Here is a 15335-nt window from a genome sequence, read left to right on the forward strand (position 1 = left end):
GCCAGGGTTTCCAGGCAAGCGGCTCCGGCCAGCGCGAGAAGCCCCGCTCGGCGAACTCTGCCCCTCCCCCCCCCCTCTCTCTCTCTCTCTCTCTCGGGCGGCTGGCTGTTCCAAAACATAGATCGAGAGCGACAGCTGGCGGCAGCCGCCACTGCGCCTGCTCCGGGGTCATCTCGGGGTGGGGGGGGCGGGTGTCAGCAGCACTTTCTGCGCCTGCGCACTGGACTGCCAGCCTGGGGGGAGGGGAAGAGACTTGATAAAATGTCTTCCCTTCCCCATTTTCCTCCAAGCCACACAGTTTGATTTTAAACAGCCCAGCATTTGCTTTTAGCTTCACACAGACACTAAAACTTCCTCCTCTGTCCAACATCTGTGAGTAAAACACTTTCTTTCCCTCCCCCTGGGAAATACAGAGAATTGTGGGACCCTGTGACTGGAATTAGTGCCAAATGTGCTGGGGGGAGGGGGAACTGCTGGTGATTTTGTGGAGCCTGTTTTTATTGTACAAACTGTTTCAAGTCAAATTTATCCTGTCTATTCAAATACTGTTTGTCTGTTAATGTAGGCTTCACTGATGTTGATTTTAGTTTGATTTTTACAGTAAGAGGTTTTTTTTAAAAAAAAAGTGGAACCTTGTCCTTCGGTTTATTTGGGGTTGTCTGGGAATTTGAGGTTATCGGTCTTCATGGGGATTGAAACAGCAGAGATATGTCTAGTGGTACATATTAGGTACGTTATTCACGGTTCTGAAATAAAGTTCACTTATTATTTCCAGTCTTTTAACATGGTGCTGTAGCTACGTTATATAGTTCCAATCGTAGAGTCATTACGACACAGAAGGAGTCTGTTCGGCAACTCAAGTCCATGCCAATTCTCTGTTGAGCAAGCAAGTCAGTCAGCCCCATTCCCCTGCAAATTTATTACCTTCATATATTTTATATATATATAAAAATATATAAATATATATATATAAAATAAGCTCTAAGCATGGATCTTTTGATCAACATGAATTGGCACCTTCAGAAGAATTGGGAGGGTGTATATTAGGTACAGCGGAATGAGAATGGAGAGAGTAAAAACAGTAAAATGCTGGAAAATCTCAGCAGATCTGGCAGCATAGGACTTTTCATGTGACTTCTTCAGTGCTCAGAATGGAGGGAAAGTTTGTGGGATGGAGATTTACAGCTTTTGGGGAATGAGAGAGGAAAGAATGATCCAAAGAAACTAGAATTGTCTGTTCTGAATTTCTGTCCTGTGCTGACAGTGATGACTTTTGTACACTCCTTTTACAGGATGTTAGAAGGGGAGGATTTGCAGACAGAAATTTCTATCCAAACATCACATCAAGATCTGGGAGAGTCACTCAATTCGTCGGGACATGAATATCAGTGGCCTTTGAATCGAGAAGGAGAAATGTTTATCTCTCTGTCTGCTTCAAAATATTTTAAACATCAGTGTGGCTGGAAAAGCACCGAGACACACACACACACACACACACACCTGAGTGAGTGTGTTCCAGGGAATTGACTGTGGAAAGAGCTTTAACCAGTTACACAGCCTGACAAAACATCATTCAGAGCAGGGAGAAACTATATATCTGTTATGTGTGTGGATGAGGCTTCAACTGATTGTCAAACCTGGAGAGACACAAGGACCCTACGCCATGGAGAAACGATGGAAATGTGGGGACTGCGGGAAGGGATTTCGATTCCCGTCTGAGCTGGAAACTCATCAACGCGTTCACACTGGGGAGAGGCCATTCACCTGCTCAATGTGTGGGAAGGGATTCAGTGGTTCATGGCAGCTGCGTGCACACCAGCGAGTCCACACTTTGGAGAGGCCGTTTCCCTGCTCTGTGTGTGGAAAGGGATTCAGTGATTCATCCAACCTGCTGAGACACCAGCGAGTTCACACCGGGGAGAGACCGTTCACCTGCTCTGAATGTGGGAAGGGATTCACTCAGTTATCCACCCTGCAGACGCATCTGCGAATTCACACTGTGGAGAGGCCGTTCAGCTGCTCGGAGTGTGGGAAGGGTTTCACTCAGTCATCCAACCTGCTGCTGCACCAGCGCGTTCACACTGGAGTGAGGCCTTTCACCTGCTCCAAGTGTGGGAAGGGATTCACTCGATTATCCAGCCTGCAGAGACACCAGCGAGTTCACACTGGGGAGAGGCCTTTCACCTGTATGATGTGTGGGAAGCAATTCACTCAGTCATCCATCCTGCTAAAACACCATGTTACTCACACCAACGAGAGACCCTTTAAATGCTCTGACTGTGAGAGTGGCTTCAAAAGTGCTGCGGAACTGAGGGTCCACCAGCGCATCCACACTGAGGAGAGACCGTTCAGCTGCTCTCGTTGCGCAAAGAGCTTTAGAACGTCATCCAGCCTTCGGACACACCAACGTATTCACACCGGGGAGAGGCCGTTCACCTGCTCTGCGTGTGGGAAGGGATTCATTGATTCATCCACCCTGCTGACACACCAGCGAGTTCACACCGGGGAGAGGCCGTTCATCTGCTCCGTGTGTGGAAAGGGATTCACTAATTCATTCAACTTGTTGACGCACCAGCGAGTTCACACTGGAGAGAGGCCGTTCACCTGCTCCGTGTGTGGGAAGGGATTCATCAATTCGTCGCACCTGCTGAGACACCAGCGAGTTCACAAGTGACTGCATGAGTTGTGTTCTGCTGTTATTGCTGCTGGAAATCACATTCAGGACTGAACCATGTTCGTTCTGACATCCTTTGCTCCCTCAGATTGACACGTTTATTTGTCTGGCTGAAACGATGGCCTCTTTCCTAGTGATCACAATTAAAGGGGTGGTTTCCCCAGGAGATGGCTGACATTTAAGGGGACAGTAAATTAATATAGGACAGAGATGTATCTAGTGTCTTATAAGGTACTTATTAGATATATTTTTTATTCATTTATGGGATGTGGGCATCACTGGCAAGGCCAGCATTTATTCCCCATCCCTAATTGCCCCTTAAGAAGGTGGTGGGTGAGCCGCCGCATTGAACTACTGCCGTCCATGTGGTGTAGCTACGCCCACCGTGCTGTTAGGAAGGGAGTTCCAGGGTTTTTACCCAGCGATAGTGAAGGAACGACCGATATATTTCCAAGTCAGGATGGTGAGTGGCTTGGAGGGGAACTTCCAGGTGGTGGTGTTCCCATGTATCTGCTGCCCTTGTCCTTCTAGATGGTAGTGACCGTAGATTTGGAAGGTGCTGTCGAAGGAGCCTTGGTGAGTTGCTGCAGTGCATCTTGTAGATGGTACACACACTGCTGCCACTGTACTTTGGTGGTGGAGGGAGTGAATTTTTGTGGATGGGGTGCCGATCGAGTGGGGGCTGCTTTGTCCTGGGCGATGTTGAGCTTCTTGAGTGTTTTGGGAGCCGCACTCATCCAGGCATATGGGGAATATTCCATTGCACTCCTGACCTGTGTCTTGTAGATGGTGGACAGGCTTTGGGGAGTCAGGAGGTGAGTTACTCGTCACAGGATTCCCAGCCTCTGACCTGCTCTTGGAGCCGCAGTATTTATATGGCTGGTCCGGTTCAGTTTCTGGTCAATGGTATGTTATTTATGGTTCTGTAATAAAGTTCATTTGTTATCATTTGTAGTCTTGCAGTATATTACTGTAGCTATGTTATGTGTTTCCTATCATAGAGTCATTACAGTGCAGTAGGAATCCATTTGGAAACTCAAGTCCTCGCTGACTCTCCGTGGAGCATTCCAGTCAGTCCCACTCCCCCTCCATATTCCCGTAACCCTGCAAGTTTATTTTGTTTCAAGTACACCATGCAAATTTCAGTTTGTAATTGTTAATCATCTCCACTTCCACTACCCTCATGGGCTGTGAGTTCCGGGTCATGGCCACTCACCGCTGAAATAAAGTTCTTCCTCACATCCGCCACCAACCCCCCCCCCCCCCCCCCCCCCCCCCCGCCGAACCCCTGTATCTCTATTCTGTTAATACTGTGTATATTACACGCTCAACTTTAGTTCAATAAATATACATAAATCTATATGCATTTAGGCCTGCAGCCTGCATGGACATTTTCAGGTCTCTGCATCCTGGACAGGAAGAGGTGATCACGGATATGCCGATCACCATGAACTGGTACCTCATGGAGAATTTGGAGGAGGGCATGTTAGGCACAGCAGAGTGGGAATGGAGTGTGCGTGCGTCTGGGACGATTTCCGGGGAATGAGTGAGGAAAGGATGTTCCGCAGAACCTAGAATTGTCTGATCTGACAAGTCCATCCTGTACTGATGTGATGGCTTTCGTAAACTCCCTTTTACAGATATGAGTAAGGGATCATTTGCAGACACAAATCATGAGGCAAAATTCATGCGAAGGTAGACAGTCGCTCAATTCATGGGAGCTGAAGATAATCAGTCCTTGGATCTCGAAGGAGAAATGCTTGTCTGTTCCATCTGCTTAAAATGATTTTAAACATTGCTTCGACTGTACAAGCATTGAGACATGCTAATGAGTGTTCCAGTAGACTGTGGAAGAGCTTTATTCAGGTACACAGCCTGAAAAATCAATGCACCATTCACAGCAGGTAGAGACCGTACACATATACGGTCAGTGCATCATGTCAGTGTGATTTGGACTAGCTGAGCGAGTGGGCAAATGCATGGCAGATGCAGTATTTTGTGGATAAATTTGAGGCTATCCACTTTGGTAGCAAAAACAGGAAGGCAGAGAGAGAGAGAGGGAAATATGCATCGAGACCTGGGTGTCCTTGTATACCAGTCGCTGAAGGTAAGCATGCAGATGCAGCAGGTGGTAAAGAAGGCAACTGGTATGTTGGCCTTCATATCCAGAGGATTTGAGTGCAGGAGCAGGGATGTCTTGCTGCAATTGTGCAGGGCCTGGAATATTGTGTGCAGTTTTGGTCTCCTTATCTGAGGATGGATGTTTTTGCTATAGAGGGAGTGCAGCGAAAGTTTACCAGAATGATTCCTGGGATGGCAGGACTGACATGAGGAAAGATTGAGTCGGTTAGGATTATAGTCGCTGGAGTTCAGAAGAATGAGGGGGGGATCTCATAGAAACCTGTAAAATTCTAATAGGACGAGAAAGGGTAGATGCAGGAAGGAATTTCCCAATGGTGAGGGAGTGCAGAACCAGGGGTCACAGTCTGAGGATACGGGGACCATTTAGGACTGAGATGAGGAGAAATTTCTTCACCCAGAGAGCGGTGAGCCTGTGGAATTCGTTACCACAGAAAGTAGTTGAGGCCATAACATTGTATGTTTTCAAGAAGGAGTTGGATATAGTTCTTTGGGCGAAAGGGATCAAAGGGTAAGGGAAGAAAGCGGGAGCAGGGTATTGAGTTGGATGATCAGCCATGATCATAATGAATGGTAGAGCAGGCTCGAGGGGCCGAATGGCCTACTTCTGCTCCTAGTTTCTATGTATTTTTCTATTTATGTGAACTGTGTGTAGATGATGTTTGAACTGATCATCGAATCTGGAGAGACATGGGACAACCATGCACCATTGAGAAACCAGTGGAAATGTGGGGACTGTGAGAAGGGATTCTGGTCCCCGTCTGAGCTGGAAACTTATCAACGCAGTCACACCGGGGGAGAGGCCGTTCACCTGCTCCGAGTGTGGGAAGGGATTCGGTGATATATCCAACCTCCAGGAGCAACAGTGAATTCACACTGTGGAAAGGCCGTGCACCTGCTTCAACTATGGGAAAGGATTCAGATCCCCGTCTAAGCCGAGATTCAACAACGCAGTCACACTGAGGAGAGGCTGTTCACTTGCTCCGAGTGTGGGAAGCGGTGGCATAGTGGTTTTGTCACCTAACTAGTATTCCAGAGACCCAGGATAATCCTCTGGGGACCCAGGTTCGAACCCCACCACGGCAGATGGTGAAATTTGAATCCAATAAAAAATCTGGAATTAAAAGTCCAACGATGACCATGAAACCATTGCCAAAAACAGAATTACCTGTAAAAACTCAGCAGGTCTGGCAGCATTGGCGGAGAAGAAAAGAGTTGACGTTTCGAGTCCTCATGACCCTTCGACAGAACTTGAGTTTGAGTCCAAGAAAGAGTTGAAATATAAGCTGGTTTAAGGTGTGTGGGGGGGGGGGTGCGGAGACAGAGAGAGAGAGAGAAGTGGAGGGGGGTGTGTGGTTGTAAATAGGTGGGAAAAGAAAAATCTATATAATTTATTGGAAAAAAAAGGAATGGGGAAACAGAAAGGGGGTGGGGATGGGGGAGGGAGCTCACGACCTAAAGTTGTTGAATTTAATATTCAGTCCGGAAGGCTGTAAAGTGCCTAGTTGGAAGATGAGGTGTTGTTCCTCCAGTTTGCGTTGGGCTTCACTGGAACAATGCAGCACGCCAAGGACAGACATGTGGGCAAGAGAGCAGGGTGGAGTGTTAAAATGGCAAGCGACAGGGAGGTTTGGGTCATTCTTGTGGACAGACCGCAGGTGTTCTGCAAAGCGGTCAAACAGAGGCCCGAACAATCCCCATCCACCACTACCCTCCTCCGTTTGGCTGAACTTGTTCTCACGCTGAACAATTTCTCCTTCAACTCCTCTCACTTCCTCCAAATAAAAGGTGTGGCTATGGGTACCCGCATGGGCCCCAGCTATGCCTGTCTCTTTATGGGGTATGTGGAACATTCCTTGTTCCAGTCCTACTCCGGCCCCCTTCCACAACTCTTTCTCCAGTACATCGATGATTACTTCAGTGCCGCTTCATGCTCTCGTCAGGACTTGGAAAAATTTATTAATTTTGCTTCCAATCTCCACCCCTCCATCATTTTCACGTGGTCCATCTCTGACACTTCCCTTCCCTTCCTTGCCCTCTCTGTCTCAATCTCTGGTGATAGACTGTCCACCAATATCCATTACAAACCCACCGACTCCCACAGCTACCTCGACTACAGCTCCTCACACCCCGCTTCCTGTAAGGACTCCATCCCATTCTCTCAGTTCCTTCGCCTCCGTCGCATCTGTTCCGATGATGCTACCTTCAAAAACAGTTCCTCGGACATGTCCTCCTTCTTCCTTAACTGAGGTTTTCCACCCACGGTGGTTGACAGGGCCCTCAACCGTGTCCGGTCCATCTCCCGCGCATCCGCCCTCACGCCTTCTCCTCCCTCCCAGAAACATGATAGGGTCCCCCTTATCCTCACTTATCACCCCACCAGCCTCCGCATTCAAAGGATCATCCTCCGCCATTTCCGCCAACTCCAGCATGATGCCACCACCAAACACATCTTCCCTTCACCCCCCCTATCGGTATTCTGTAGGGATCGCTCCCTCCGTGACACCCTGGTCCACTCCTCCATCACCCCCTACTCCTCAACCCCCTCCTATGGCACCACCCCATGCCCACGCAAAAGATGCAACACCTGCCCCTTCACTTCCTCTCTCCTCACCGTCCAAGGGCCCAAACACTCCTTTCAAGTGAAGCAGCATTTCACTTGCATTTCCCCCAACTTAGTCTACTGCATTCGTTGCTCCCAATGTGCTCTCTACATTGGAGAGACCAAACGTAAACTGGGCGACCGCTTTGCAGAACACCTGCGGTCTGTCCGCAAGAATGACCCAAACCTCCCTGTCGCTTGCCATTTTAACACTCCACCCTGCTCTCTTGCCCACATGTCTGTCCTTGGCTTGCTGCATTGTTTCAGTGAAGCCCAACGCAAACTGGAGGAACAACACCTCATCTTCCGACTAGGCACTTTACAGCCTTCCGGACTGAATATTGAATTCAACAACTTTAGGTCGTGAGCTCCCTCCCCCATCCCCACCCCCTTTCTGTTTCCCCCTTCCTTTTTTTTCCAATAAATTATATAGATTTTTCTTTTCCCACCTACTTACAACCACACCCCCCCTCCACTTCTTTCTCTCTCTCCGCCCCCCCCACACACCTTAAACCAGCTTACATTTCAACTCTTTCTTGGACTCGAACTCAAGTTCTGTCGAAGGGTCATGAGGACTTGAAACGTCAACTCTTTTCTTCTCCGCCGATGCTGCCAGACCTGCTGAGTTTTTCCAGGTAATTCTGTTTTTGTTTTGGATTTCCAGCATCCGCAGTATTTTTGTTTTTATGAAACGATTGCCGATTGTCGTAAAAATCCATCTGTTTCACTAATGTCCCTGTTAGGGAAGGAAATCTGCCATCCCTACCTGGTATGTCCTACGTGTGACTCCAGACCCACAGCAATGTGTTTGACTCTTAAATAGCCTCTGGACAAGGGCAATTAGGGGTGGGCAATAAATGCTGGCCTAGCCAATGGTGCCCACATCCCATGAATGAATAAAACAATTATGGGAAGGGATTCAGTCAGTCATCCACCCTGCTGACACACTGGCAACTTCACACTGGGGAGAAGCTGTTCACCTGCTCTCAGTGCGGGAAAGGATGAAGACATCACAATGACTGAGAGGGGCGTTCCCAGCACACACTGTGTCCCATTAGTTCCAAAAGGAAAATACTGCAGATTGGATGACAGCTCAGCACGTTTGGCAGTCAAAGTTTCTCCCCCCCCCCCCCAGCCACACGGGTTGGGGTTCTGCCCCTTCACTGTGGTCGAACCGGGTTTGTCCAATGGCAAGATCTGGAGGGCGCTGATCCTCCAGCGAATCAGAGCATGGGCTTTGTGCCAATGGCTTCACAGAGATTCCCTCATTGTCTGATGAGGTGGGCGTTGGACAATCAGCTTGTTCACCTGCTCATTACTGCCCGGCAAAGCCGCTGCTGGTGCTCCTCTCTCTCGGAATGAAGGTTTAGCTTCACACACGTTAAAACTTTCACCTGTGCCCAACATCTGTGAGCAAATCGTTCTCCTAATTCTGGGTTTAAATTGTTGACTTGCAGGAACTGAAGGGAAAGGAAATGAATCAGGGAGGGTGCAGACTCTGGGAAGGTTGTTCTGGGTCTCTCTCTCTTAAGTTCCATCAGCTTGACACATTTATTTGTCTAAAAGGATGGCCTCTTTCCTAATGCTCACATTTAAAGGGGTGGTTCACAGTTAAAGGGGTGGTTACCCCAGGAGGTGGCTGGCATTCATGGAGACAATAAATTAATAAAGAACAGAGATATGTGTGGTGTTGTTATATGATACATATTATTCACGGTCCTCTGATTAAGTACATTTACTTCATTTCTTGTGAATGAATCCATTTCACTAACAAATGTTGAAATGTTTGCTCCTCACCCACAGGGTTTCATCTGTTTAAAGCCACAAACAGAAAGGTCCAGTTTTCTCCTGAAGTTTGAGACAAATCAGCTGTCAAAATGATGCAGACTTTCAGCTAATGAGAGAGATCCGGGCTCAGCCCCGCCCCTCATTCACACCGATTGGCTGGAGGACCGGCCGCTCTCGTTTGGTCCTCCAGCCCCGCCCCATCTTCTAATAGGTCCGGAGCGCCGTCGATCATTCCCCTTCCTTCCCGGGCATTGTAATCTGAGCATGCGCAGGCCCTGACGATAGACGGTAAGAGAGCTCGAGCGAGCGGGTTTAAAATGGAGGTTTTAAAAAGACCGAGTGTGGAGTCAGAGCCCAAAATAAAACCGGCAACATCTTCTCCCTAAGATGCGACTAGAGAACCGTGAACATTATCCCCAACTCCCCGGTCTCTCCCTCGCTCAGGTCCGACTCTTCGGGGGGGGTTGGAGAGGCCGGCGAGGCCCTGGCGCATGCGCAGTGTCGGCTCATTCAGGGAGGGTCTGTAAACAGAGGGAAAATGATGCAGGTTAGGGAGCGTCTCTAAAAATGATGATTGTCAGGAAAAGTCAGCAAATGAAGGAAAAATGATACAAAAACAGAAAATGCTGAAAAAACTCAGCAGGTCTAACAGCTTCTGTGGAGTGAACAACAGTCAACATTTCGATTCCGTATGACTTCTTCAGTGGAAAAGTGATGACTGAGCATGGAGTGCTTTCAAAGGAATACTGATGAGTAGGGAATGTCTGGAAAGAATCATTGAGTCAACTCCAGTGGAGTTCCCCAGGGACCCTTGCTTTTCCTGATATATATTAGCAATCTAGAAATAAAAAAAAGCTGTGGATGCTGGAAATCCAAAACAAAAACAGAATTATCTGGAAAAACTCAGCAGGTCTGGCAGCATCGGCGGAGAAGAAAAGAGTTGATGTTTCGAGTCCTCATGACCCTTCAACGGAACAGTTCTGTTGAAGGGTCAGGAGGACTCGAAACGTCAACTCTGCTTCTCCGCCGATGCTGCCAGACCTGCTGAGTTTTTCCAGGTAATTCTGTTTTTGTTTAGCAATCTAGATCTTGGTATGCATGGGACAATTTCAAAATTTGCGGATATTACAAAACTTGGAAGCACTGTAAACTGTGAAGGCGATTGTGCCGACCTTCAAAAGGACATAGACAAGTTGTTGGAGTGGGCAGATCGATGGCAGTTGAAGTTCAATACAGTGAAGTGATTTCATTTTGGCAGGAAGAACATGTAGAGACAATATGAAATAAGGGGTACAACTCTAAAGGGTGTGCAGGAGCAGAGAGACCTGGGTGTATATATGCATAAGTCATTTAAGTGGCAGGACAGGTGGAGAGAGCAGTTAATAAAGCATACAGTATCTTGTGCTTTATTCATAGGGGCAGAGAATACAAGACCAAGGAGGTTATACTGATTTTATATAAGGCACTAGTTAGATCTCAACTGGGGAATTGTGCACAGTTCTGAGAGCCACACTTTTGGAAGGATGAGAACGCATTGGAGAGAGTGCAGAAGAGGTTTACAAGAATGGTTGCAGGGCTGAGAAACTTCAGTTATGTAGATAGATTGGAGAAGTTGGGACTGTTCTTGGAGAGAAGATTTGATAGAAGTGCTCAAAGTCTTGAGGGAGCTGGACAGAGTAGAGAGGGAGAAACTTTTCCCGCTTGTAAAAGGATTGAGAATGAGAGGGCACAGATTTAAAGTGATTTGCAAAAGAAGCAAATGTGATGTGAGAAAAAAGCGTTTTCACATAGCAAGTGGTTGGGGTCCGGAATGCACTTGCCTGGAAGTGTGGCGGAGGCATGTTCAATCGGGGCATTCAAGAAGGCATTAGAATGTGCAGGGGTATGGGGAAAAGGCAGGAGAATGGCACTGAGTCATAACGCTCATTTGGAGAGCTGATGCAGATTTGATGGGCTGAACGGCCTCCTTCTGCAATGTAACAATTGTGTGATTGTGCGATAGAATAGCACAGTACAGGAGGAGGCAATTTGCCCCATTAAGTCTATGCTAGCCCTTTGCAAGATCCAGTTTGTTCCACTCCCCTGCTCTTTTTCCGTAACCACAAGAATTGGGAGTAGGAGTAGGCCATTCAGCACCCCTCCTACCCAAATCTGCTCACCATTCAATAATATCACGGCTGACATGATTATAGCCTTAACTCCACCTTCTTTTCTGCCACCCCAAAACCCTTGACTCCCTTCTTGATCAAAACTCTGTCTAATTCAGCCTTCTTAATATTCAATGACCCATCTTCCACCTCTCTCTGGGGAAGAGAATTTCACAGACTAAAGACCCTCAGAGAGGAAAAAAAAAATTCTCCTTATCTCAGGCTTAAATGGCAAACCCCTAATTTTAAAAAATGTGTCCCGTGGTCTGCCACAAGGGGAAACACCCAGCATGTACCCTGTCAACTCCCCTCAGAATCTTAGATGGGGAAGGGATGGCGTAGTGATATTGTCACTGGACTAGTAATCCTGAGACCCAGGGTAATGCTCTGGGGACCCGGGTTTGAATCCCACCACGGCAGATGGTGGAATTTGAATTCAATGAAGATCTGGAATTAAAAGTCTCATGATGACCATTGTCGATTGTTGTAAAAACCCATCTGGTTCACCAATGCCCTTTAGGGAAGGAAATCTGCCATCCTTACCCGTCTGGGTCTGGCCTATGTGTGACTCCAGACCCACAGCAATGTGGTTGACTCTTAAATTCTCTCTAAACAAGAGCAAATAGGATGGGCAATAAATGCTGGCCTAGCCAACGATGCCCACATTTCATGAATGAATAAAAAAAAAATCATCTCTCACCCTTCTAAGTAAGTATAGGCTCAATAAGTATATTCCCCAGGAGTCAGTTGAGTGAACCCCCTCTGTTCTGCAATTATATCCTTTTTTTAAATGAGAGCAAAACTGTACACAATACTCCAGATGAACCCTGTTGCTGGAGCAACACTCCATTTTATACCCTACAGTAGCCTTCCTGCACAACACTTCCTGTACCAGCATCAGCACATCAACTTTGTATGGTTCACGTATCCAGATCACTTGGTACCTCAGAGTCCTGCAGCCTCTCTCCATTCTATTCTTCTTTCCAAAATGGACGTTCACATTTTAGGAACATAGGAGCAGGAGTAGGCTACTCAGCCCATTGAGCCTGCTCTGCCATTCAATACTTTCGTGGCTGATCATCCACTTCAATGACACCACCCCCCGCCCCCCCCCCCCGCCACGCTATCCCCATTGGCTTTGCGTCATTGGCATTTAGAAATATGTCAATCTCTACTTTAAACATACTCAATGACTGAGCTTCGACAGCCCTCTAGGTTAGAGAATTCCAAAGATTCACAACTCCCTGAGTAAAAAAAGTTTCTCCTCACCTCAGTCCTTAATTTGAAATTGTGTTCCTGGGTCCTAGGCTCTTCAACCAGGGGAGCATCCTACCTGCACCTACCCCTGTCTGTCCCTTTAAATATTTTGTAGGTTTCAATGAGATCACTTCTCATTCTGCGAACCTCTAAAGAATACGGGCCCAGTTTCCCCCAATCTCTCTTCACAAGACAGAGGACATAGGATCCCCAGGAACAAATCTGGTGAACCTTCGTTGCACTCCCTCTATGGCAATAATACCTTTCCTAATGTAAGGGGACCAGAACTGCACACAGGACTCGAGGTGTGATCTAACCAAGGTTCTATACAATTGAAGCAAGACTTCACTACTCCTGTACTCAAATCCTCTGGTGATAAAGGCTAATATACCATTAGCCTTCCTAATTGCCTGCTGCATCTGCATGTTAGCTTTCAATGACTTATGGACAAGGACACCTAAGTTTCTTTGTACATCTACACTTTCTAATCTCTTACTATTTAAGAAATACTCTGCACATCTGTTCCTTCTACCAAAGTGGATAACCTCACATTTTTCCACATTATGTTCCACCTGTCATGTTCTTGCCCCACTTACTTAAGTCTGTCCAAATCCTACTGAAGCCATTTTACAGCTTCCTCACAACACACATTCCCACCTAGCTTTCTATCGTCCGCGAATTTGGAAATATTACATTTGGCCCCCACATCCAACTCATTGATATATATTGTGTTATGGCAGGCAGGTGGTAAATGCCAAGCTGCCCAAATCCCAGAAGGAAACTTGAAGCAGCTGCCACAACTATTTGCAATTTGTATTTATTTCGAGGTGCGGGCTTTGAATTCAGTAAAAAGAACACCACCAAGTCTTATAGGTTTCTTAAAAGACTAAATTAACCCTTTATTACTTAAAAAAAATGATTTTAAGCAGTTAAAAAGGTTTACAAATCGCTACTATAATAACTTCTAGCTTCCCTGATTAATCTAACTCACAATTACACCTCCGTTAAGACAACAATAAAAACACGTATTTTAAAAGACCCAAGCAAAGTAATAGATACCCTAAACAGTCAAATTCAAAGTGAGTTTTCTTAACTTCAGTTCTTGTAGATAGCGATTTGGACACATAGGCTGGAGGCTTTTCACAGTTGTTAGATCTTAGTATGCCTGCCTTTACACAGAGCCTTCTCTCCTTTATCCATATTTTTCCCTTTGAATGCAAATTGCGATTGTTTTTGGACTTTGGACTTTACCTCTCTAATAATAAAAATCTATCATAGTGCCAATTTTACCAGTAATCTTTGGGAAAAATAAACACACTGTTTCTTAACTTCTCCTGGCTAAGTGAAACATTTCCCCCCCCTTTTCAATTCAAGCTAGTCTGGTTTATTTTAAAATGCAAATGTTCCCTTTACACCTCACATTGTAAAACTTCACCCATGTTTATCCACTTAACATTTGAAACCTAGCTTATTTTCTGATTCATCAAAGTCTTCAGACCAGCTGCCTTTAATTCAATTAAGTCTCCCCCCCAACACACACACACACAGACCCATAGACACAGACCCCACTACTACTTTACAATAAATTCCAATTATATTATGAACATTATTATATCTTCCTGACACACCCCTCCTTATTAAAAAAAAACTTCATCATTTAAAAAGACAGCTTTATTTTCTGAACTTTTGTGATAAATACGCTATCGGTTTTTCAGTTCCAGTGTCATCTTCTTGTAACAGTACAGCCCCAGTGCCTATATCGCTTATGCCAATGGACAACTTGATTGGCGTAATTGGGTACTGCCAAAACTGGTGTCATAATTATTACAGTTTTCAAATTGTCAAATGCCTTCTGACACTCCTGTGTCCATCAAAACTTCTTGTTCTTTTTTCATAGTTCAGTCAACGGAGCAACCACACTGCTAAAATTTAGTATAAATTTCCAGTAAAACCCACTCCTGCCCAGAAATCTCAAAACCTCTCGTTTTGTTGTAGGCACGGGGAAATCTACGATAGCCTTGACTTTCACATCTCTCAGAGCCACCTTACCATGTCCAGTGGTATGGCCTAGGTATGTAACCTGCACTTTTGCCAATTCACTTTTAGCCAAGTTCATCACCAAATTAGCTTCTTGTAATCGAGCAAATAATTCTTCCAGGTAGTGAAATGCCCCTCCTACATCTGACTGAAAACTATCCAGTCATCAATATCAACAGCACAATTAGTCAAACCCGCAATTACTTTGTGTGTTAGTCTTTGAGATGTTGCAGGTGCATTTTTCATTCCAAACGGCATGACATTAATCTGATAAAGTGCATCTGGCATCACAAAAGCTGATATCTCCTTTGCGCTCTCCGATAACGGTACTTGCCAATATCCTTTTAGCGAGTCAATCTTTGTGATAAATTTTGATTGTCCCACTTTCTCAATGCAATCTCCCAGCCGTGGTATACGATATGAATCCGCTTGGGTCACTGCATTCACCAGTGGATAGTCCACACAGTCTTTCTGTTCCATCTGGCTTCAGTACCAGCACAATAGGTGAACTCCATTTACTGCAACTAGACTCAGTTATATCATTTTGAAGCATGAATTCAATTTCTTTCTGTTCTTGTGATAACTATACCGGATTTAATCTATAAGGATGTTGCCTTATCAAAGATGAAACTTCTACAGACACATCATGTACAGCTAAGTTTGGCCTCTCCAACTTATTTCCACAAATAGC

At 46.0% G+C, this 15335-nt stretch overlaps 2 protein-coding genes across 2 annotated transcripts in view; both read left to right on the forward strand.

Annotated features, from left to right (window-relative positions):
- Positions 1-15335, forward strand: part of LOC121270346 (gastrula zinc finger protein XlCGF26.1-like) — a 26945-nt gene continuing 11610 nt past the window's right edge. The window contains exons 1-3 of the mRNA XM_041175639.1: positions 1-372; positions 1293-2670; positions 4046-4159. Coding sequence (XP_041031573.1) covers positions 1613-2670; positions 4046-4159 — 1172 coding nt within the window. The 5' untranslated portion in view covers positions 1-372; positions 1293-1612. The remainder of the gene's footprint in view (positions 373-1292; positions 2671-4045; positions 4160-15335) is intronic.
- Positions 14620-15335, forward strand: part of LOC121270498 (gastrula zinc finger protein XlCGF8.2DB-like) — a 21270-nt gene continuing 20554 nt past the window's right edge. The window contains exon 1 of the mRNA XM_041175827.1: positions 14620-14678. The gene's annotated coding sequence lies outside the window, so the exon portion shown is untranslated. The remainder of the gene's footprint in view (positions 14679-15335) is intronic.

Source organism: Carcharodon carcharias, chromosome 27 (genome assembly GCF_017639515.1).
Source record: "Carcharodon carcharias isolate sCarCar2 chromosome 27, sCarCar2.pri, whole genome shotgun sequence".
In the NCBI taxonomy this organism is placed as follows: Eukaryota; Metazoa; Chordata; class Chondrichthyes; order Lamniformes; family Lamnidae; genus Carcharodon; species Carcharodon carcharias.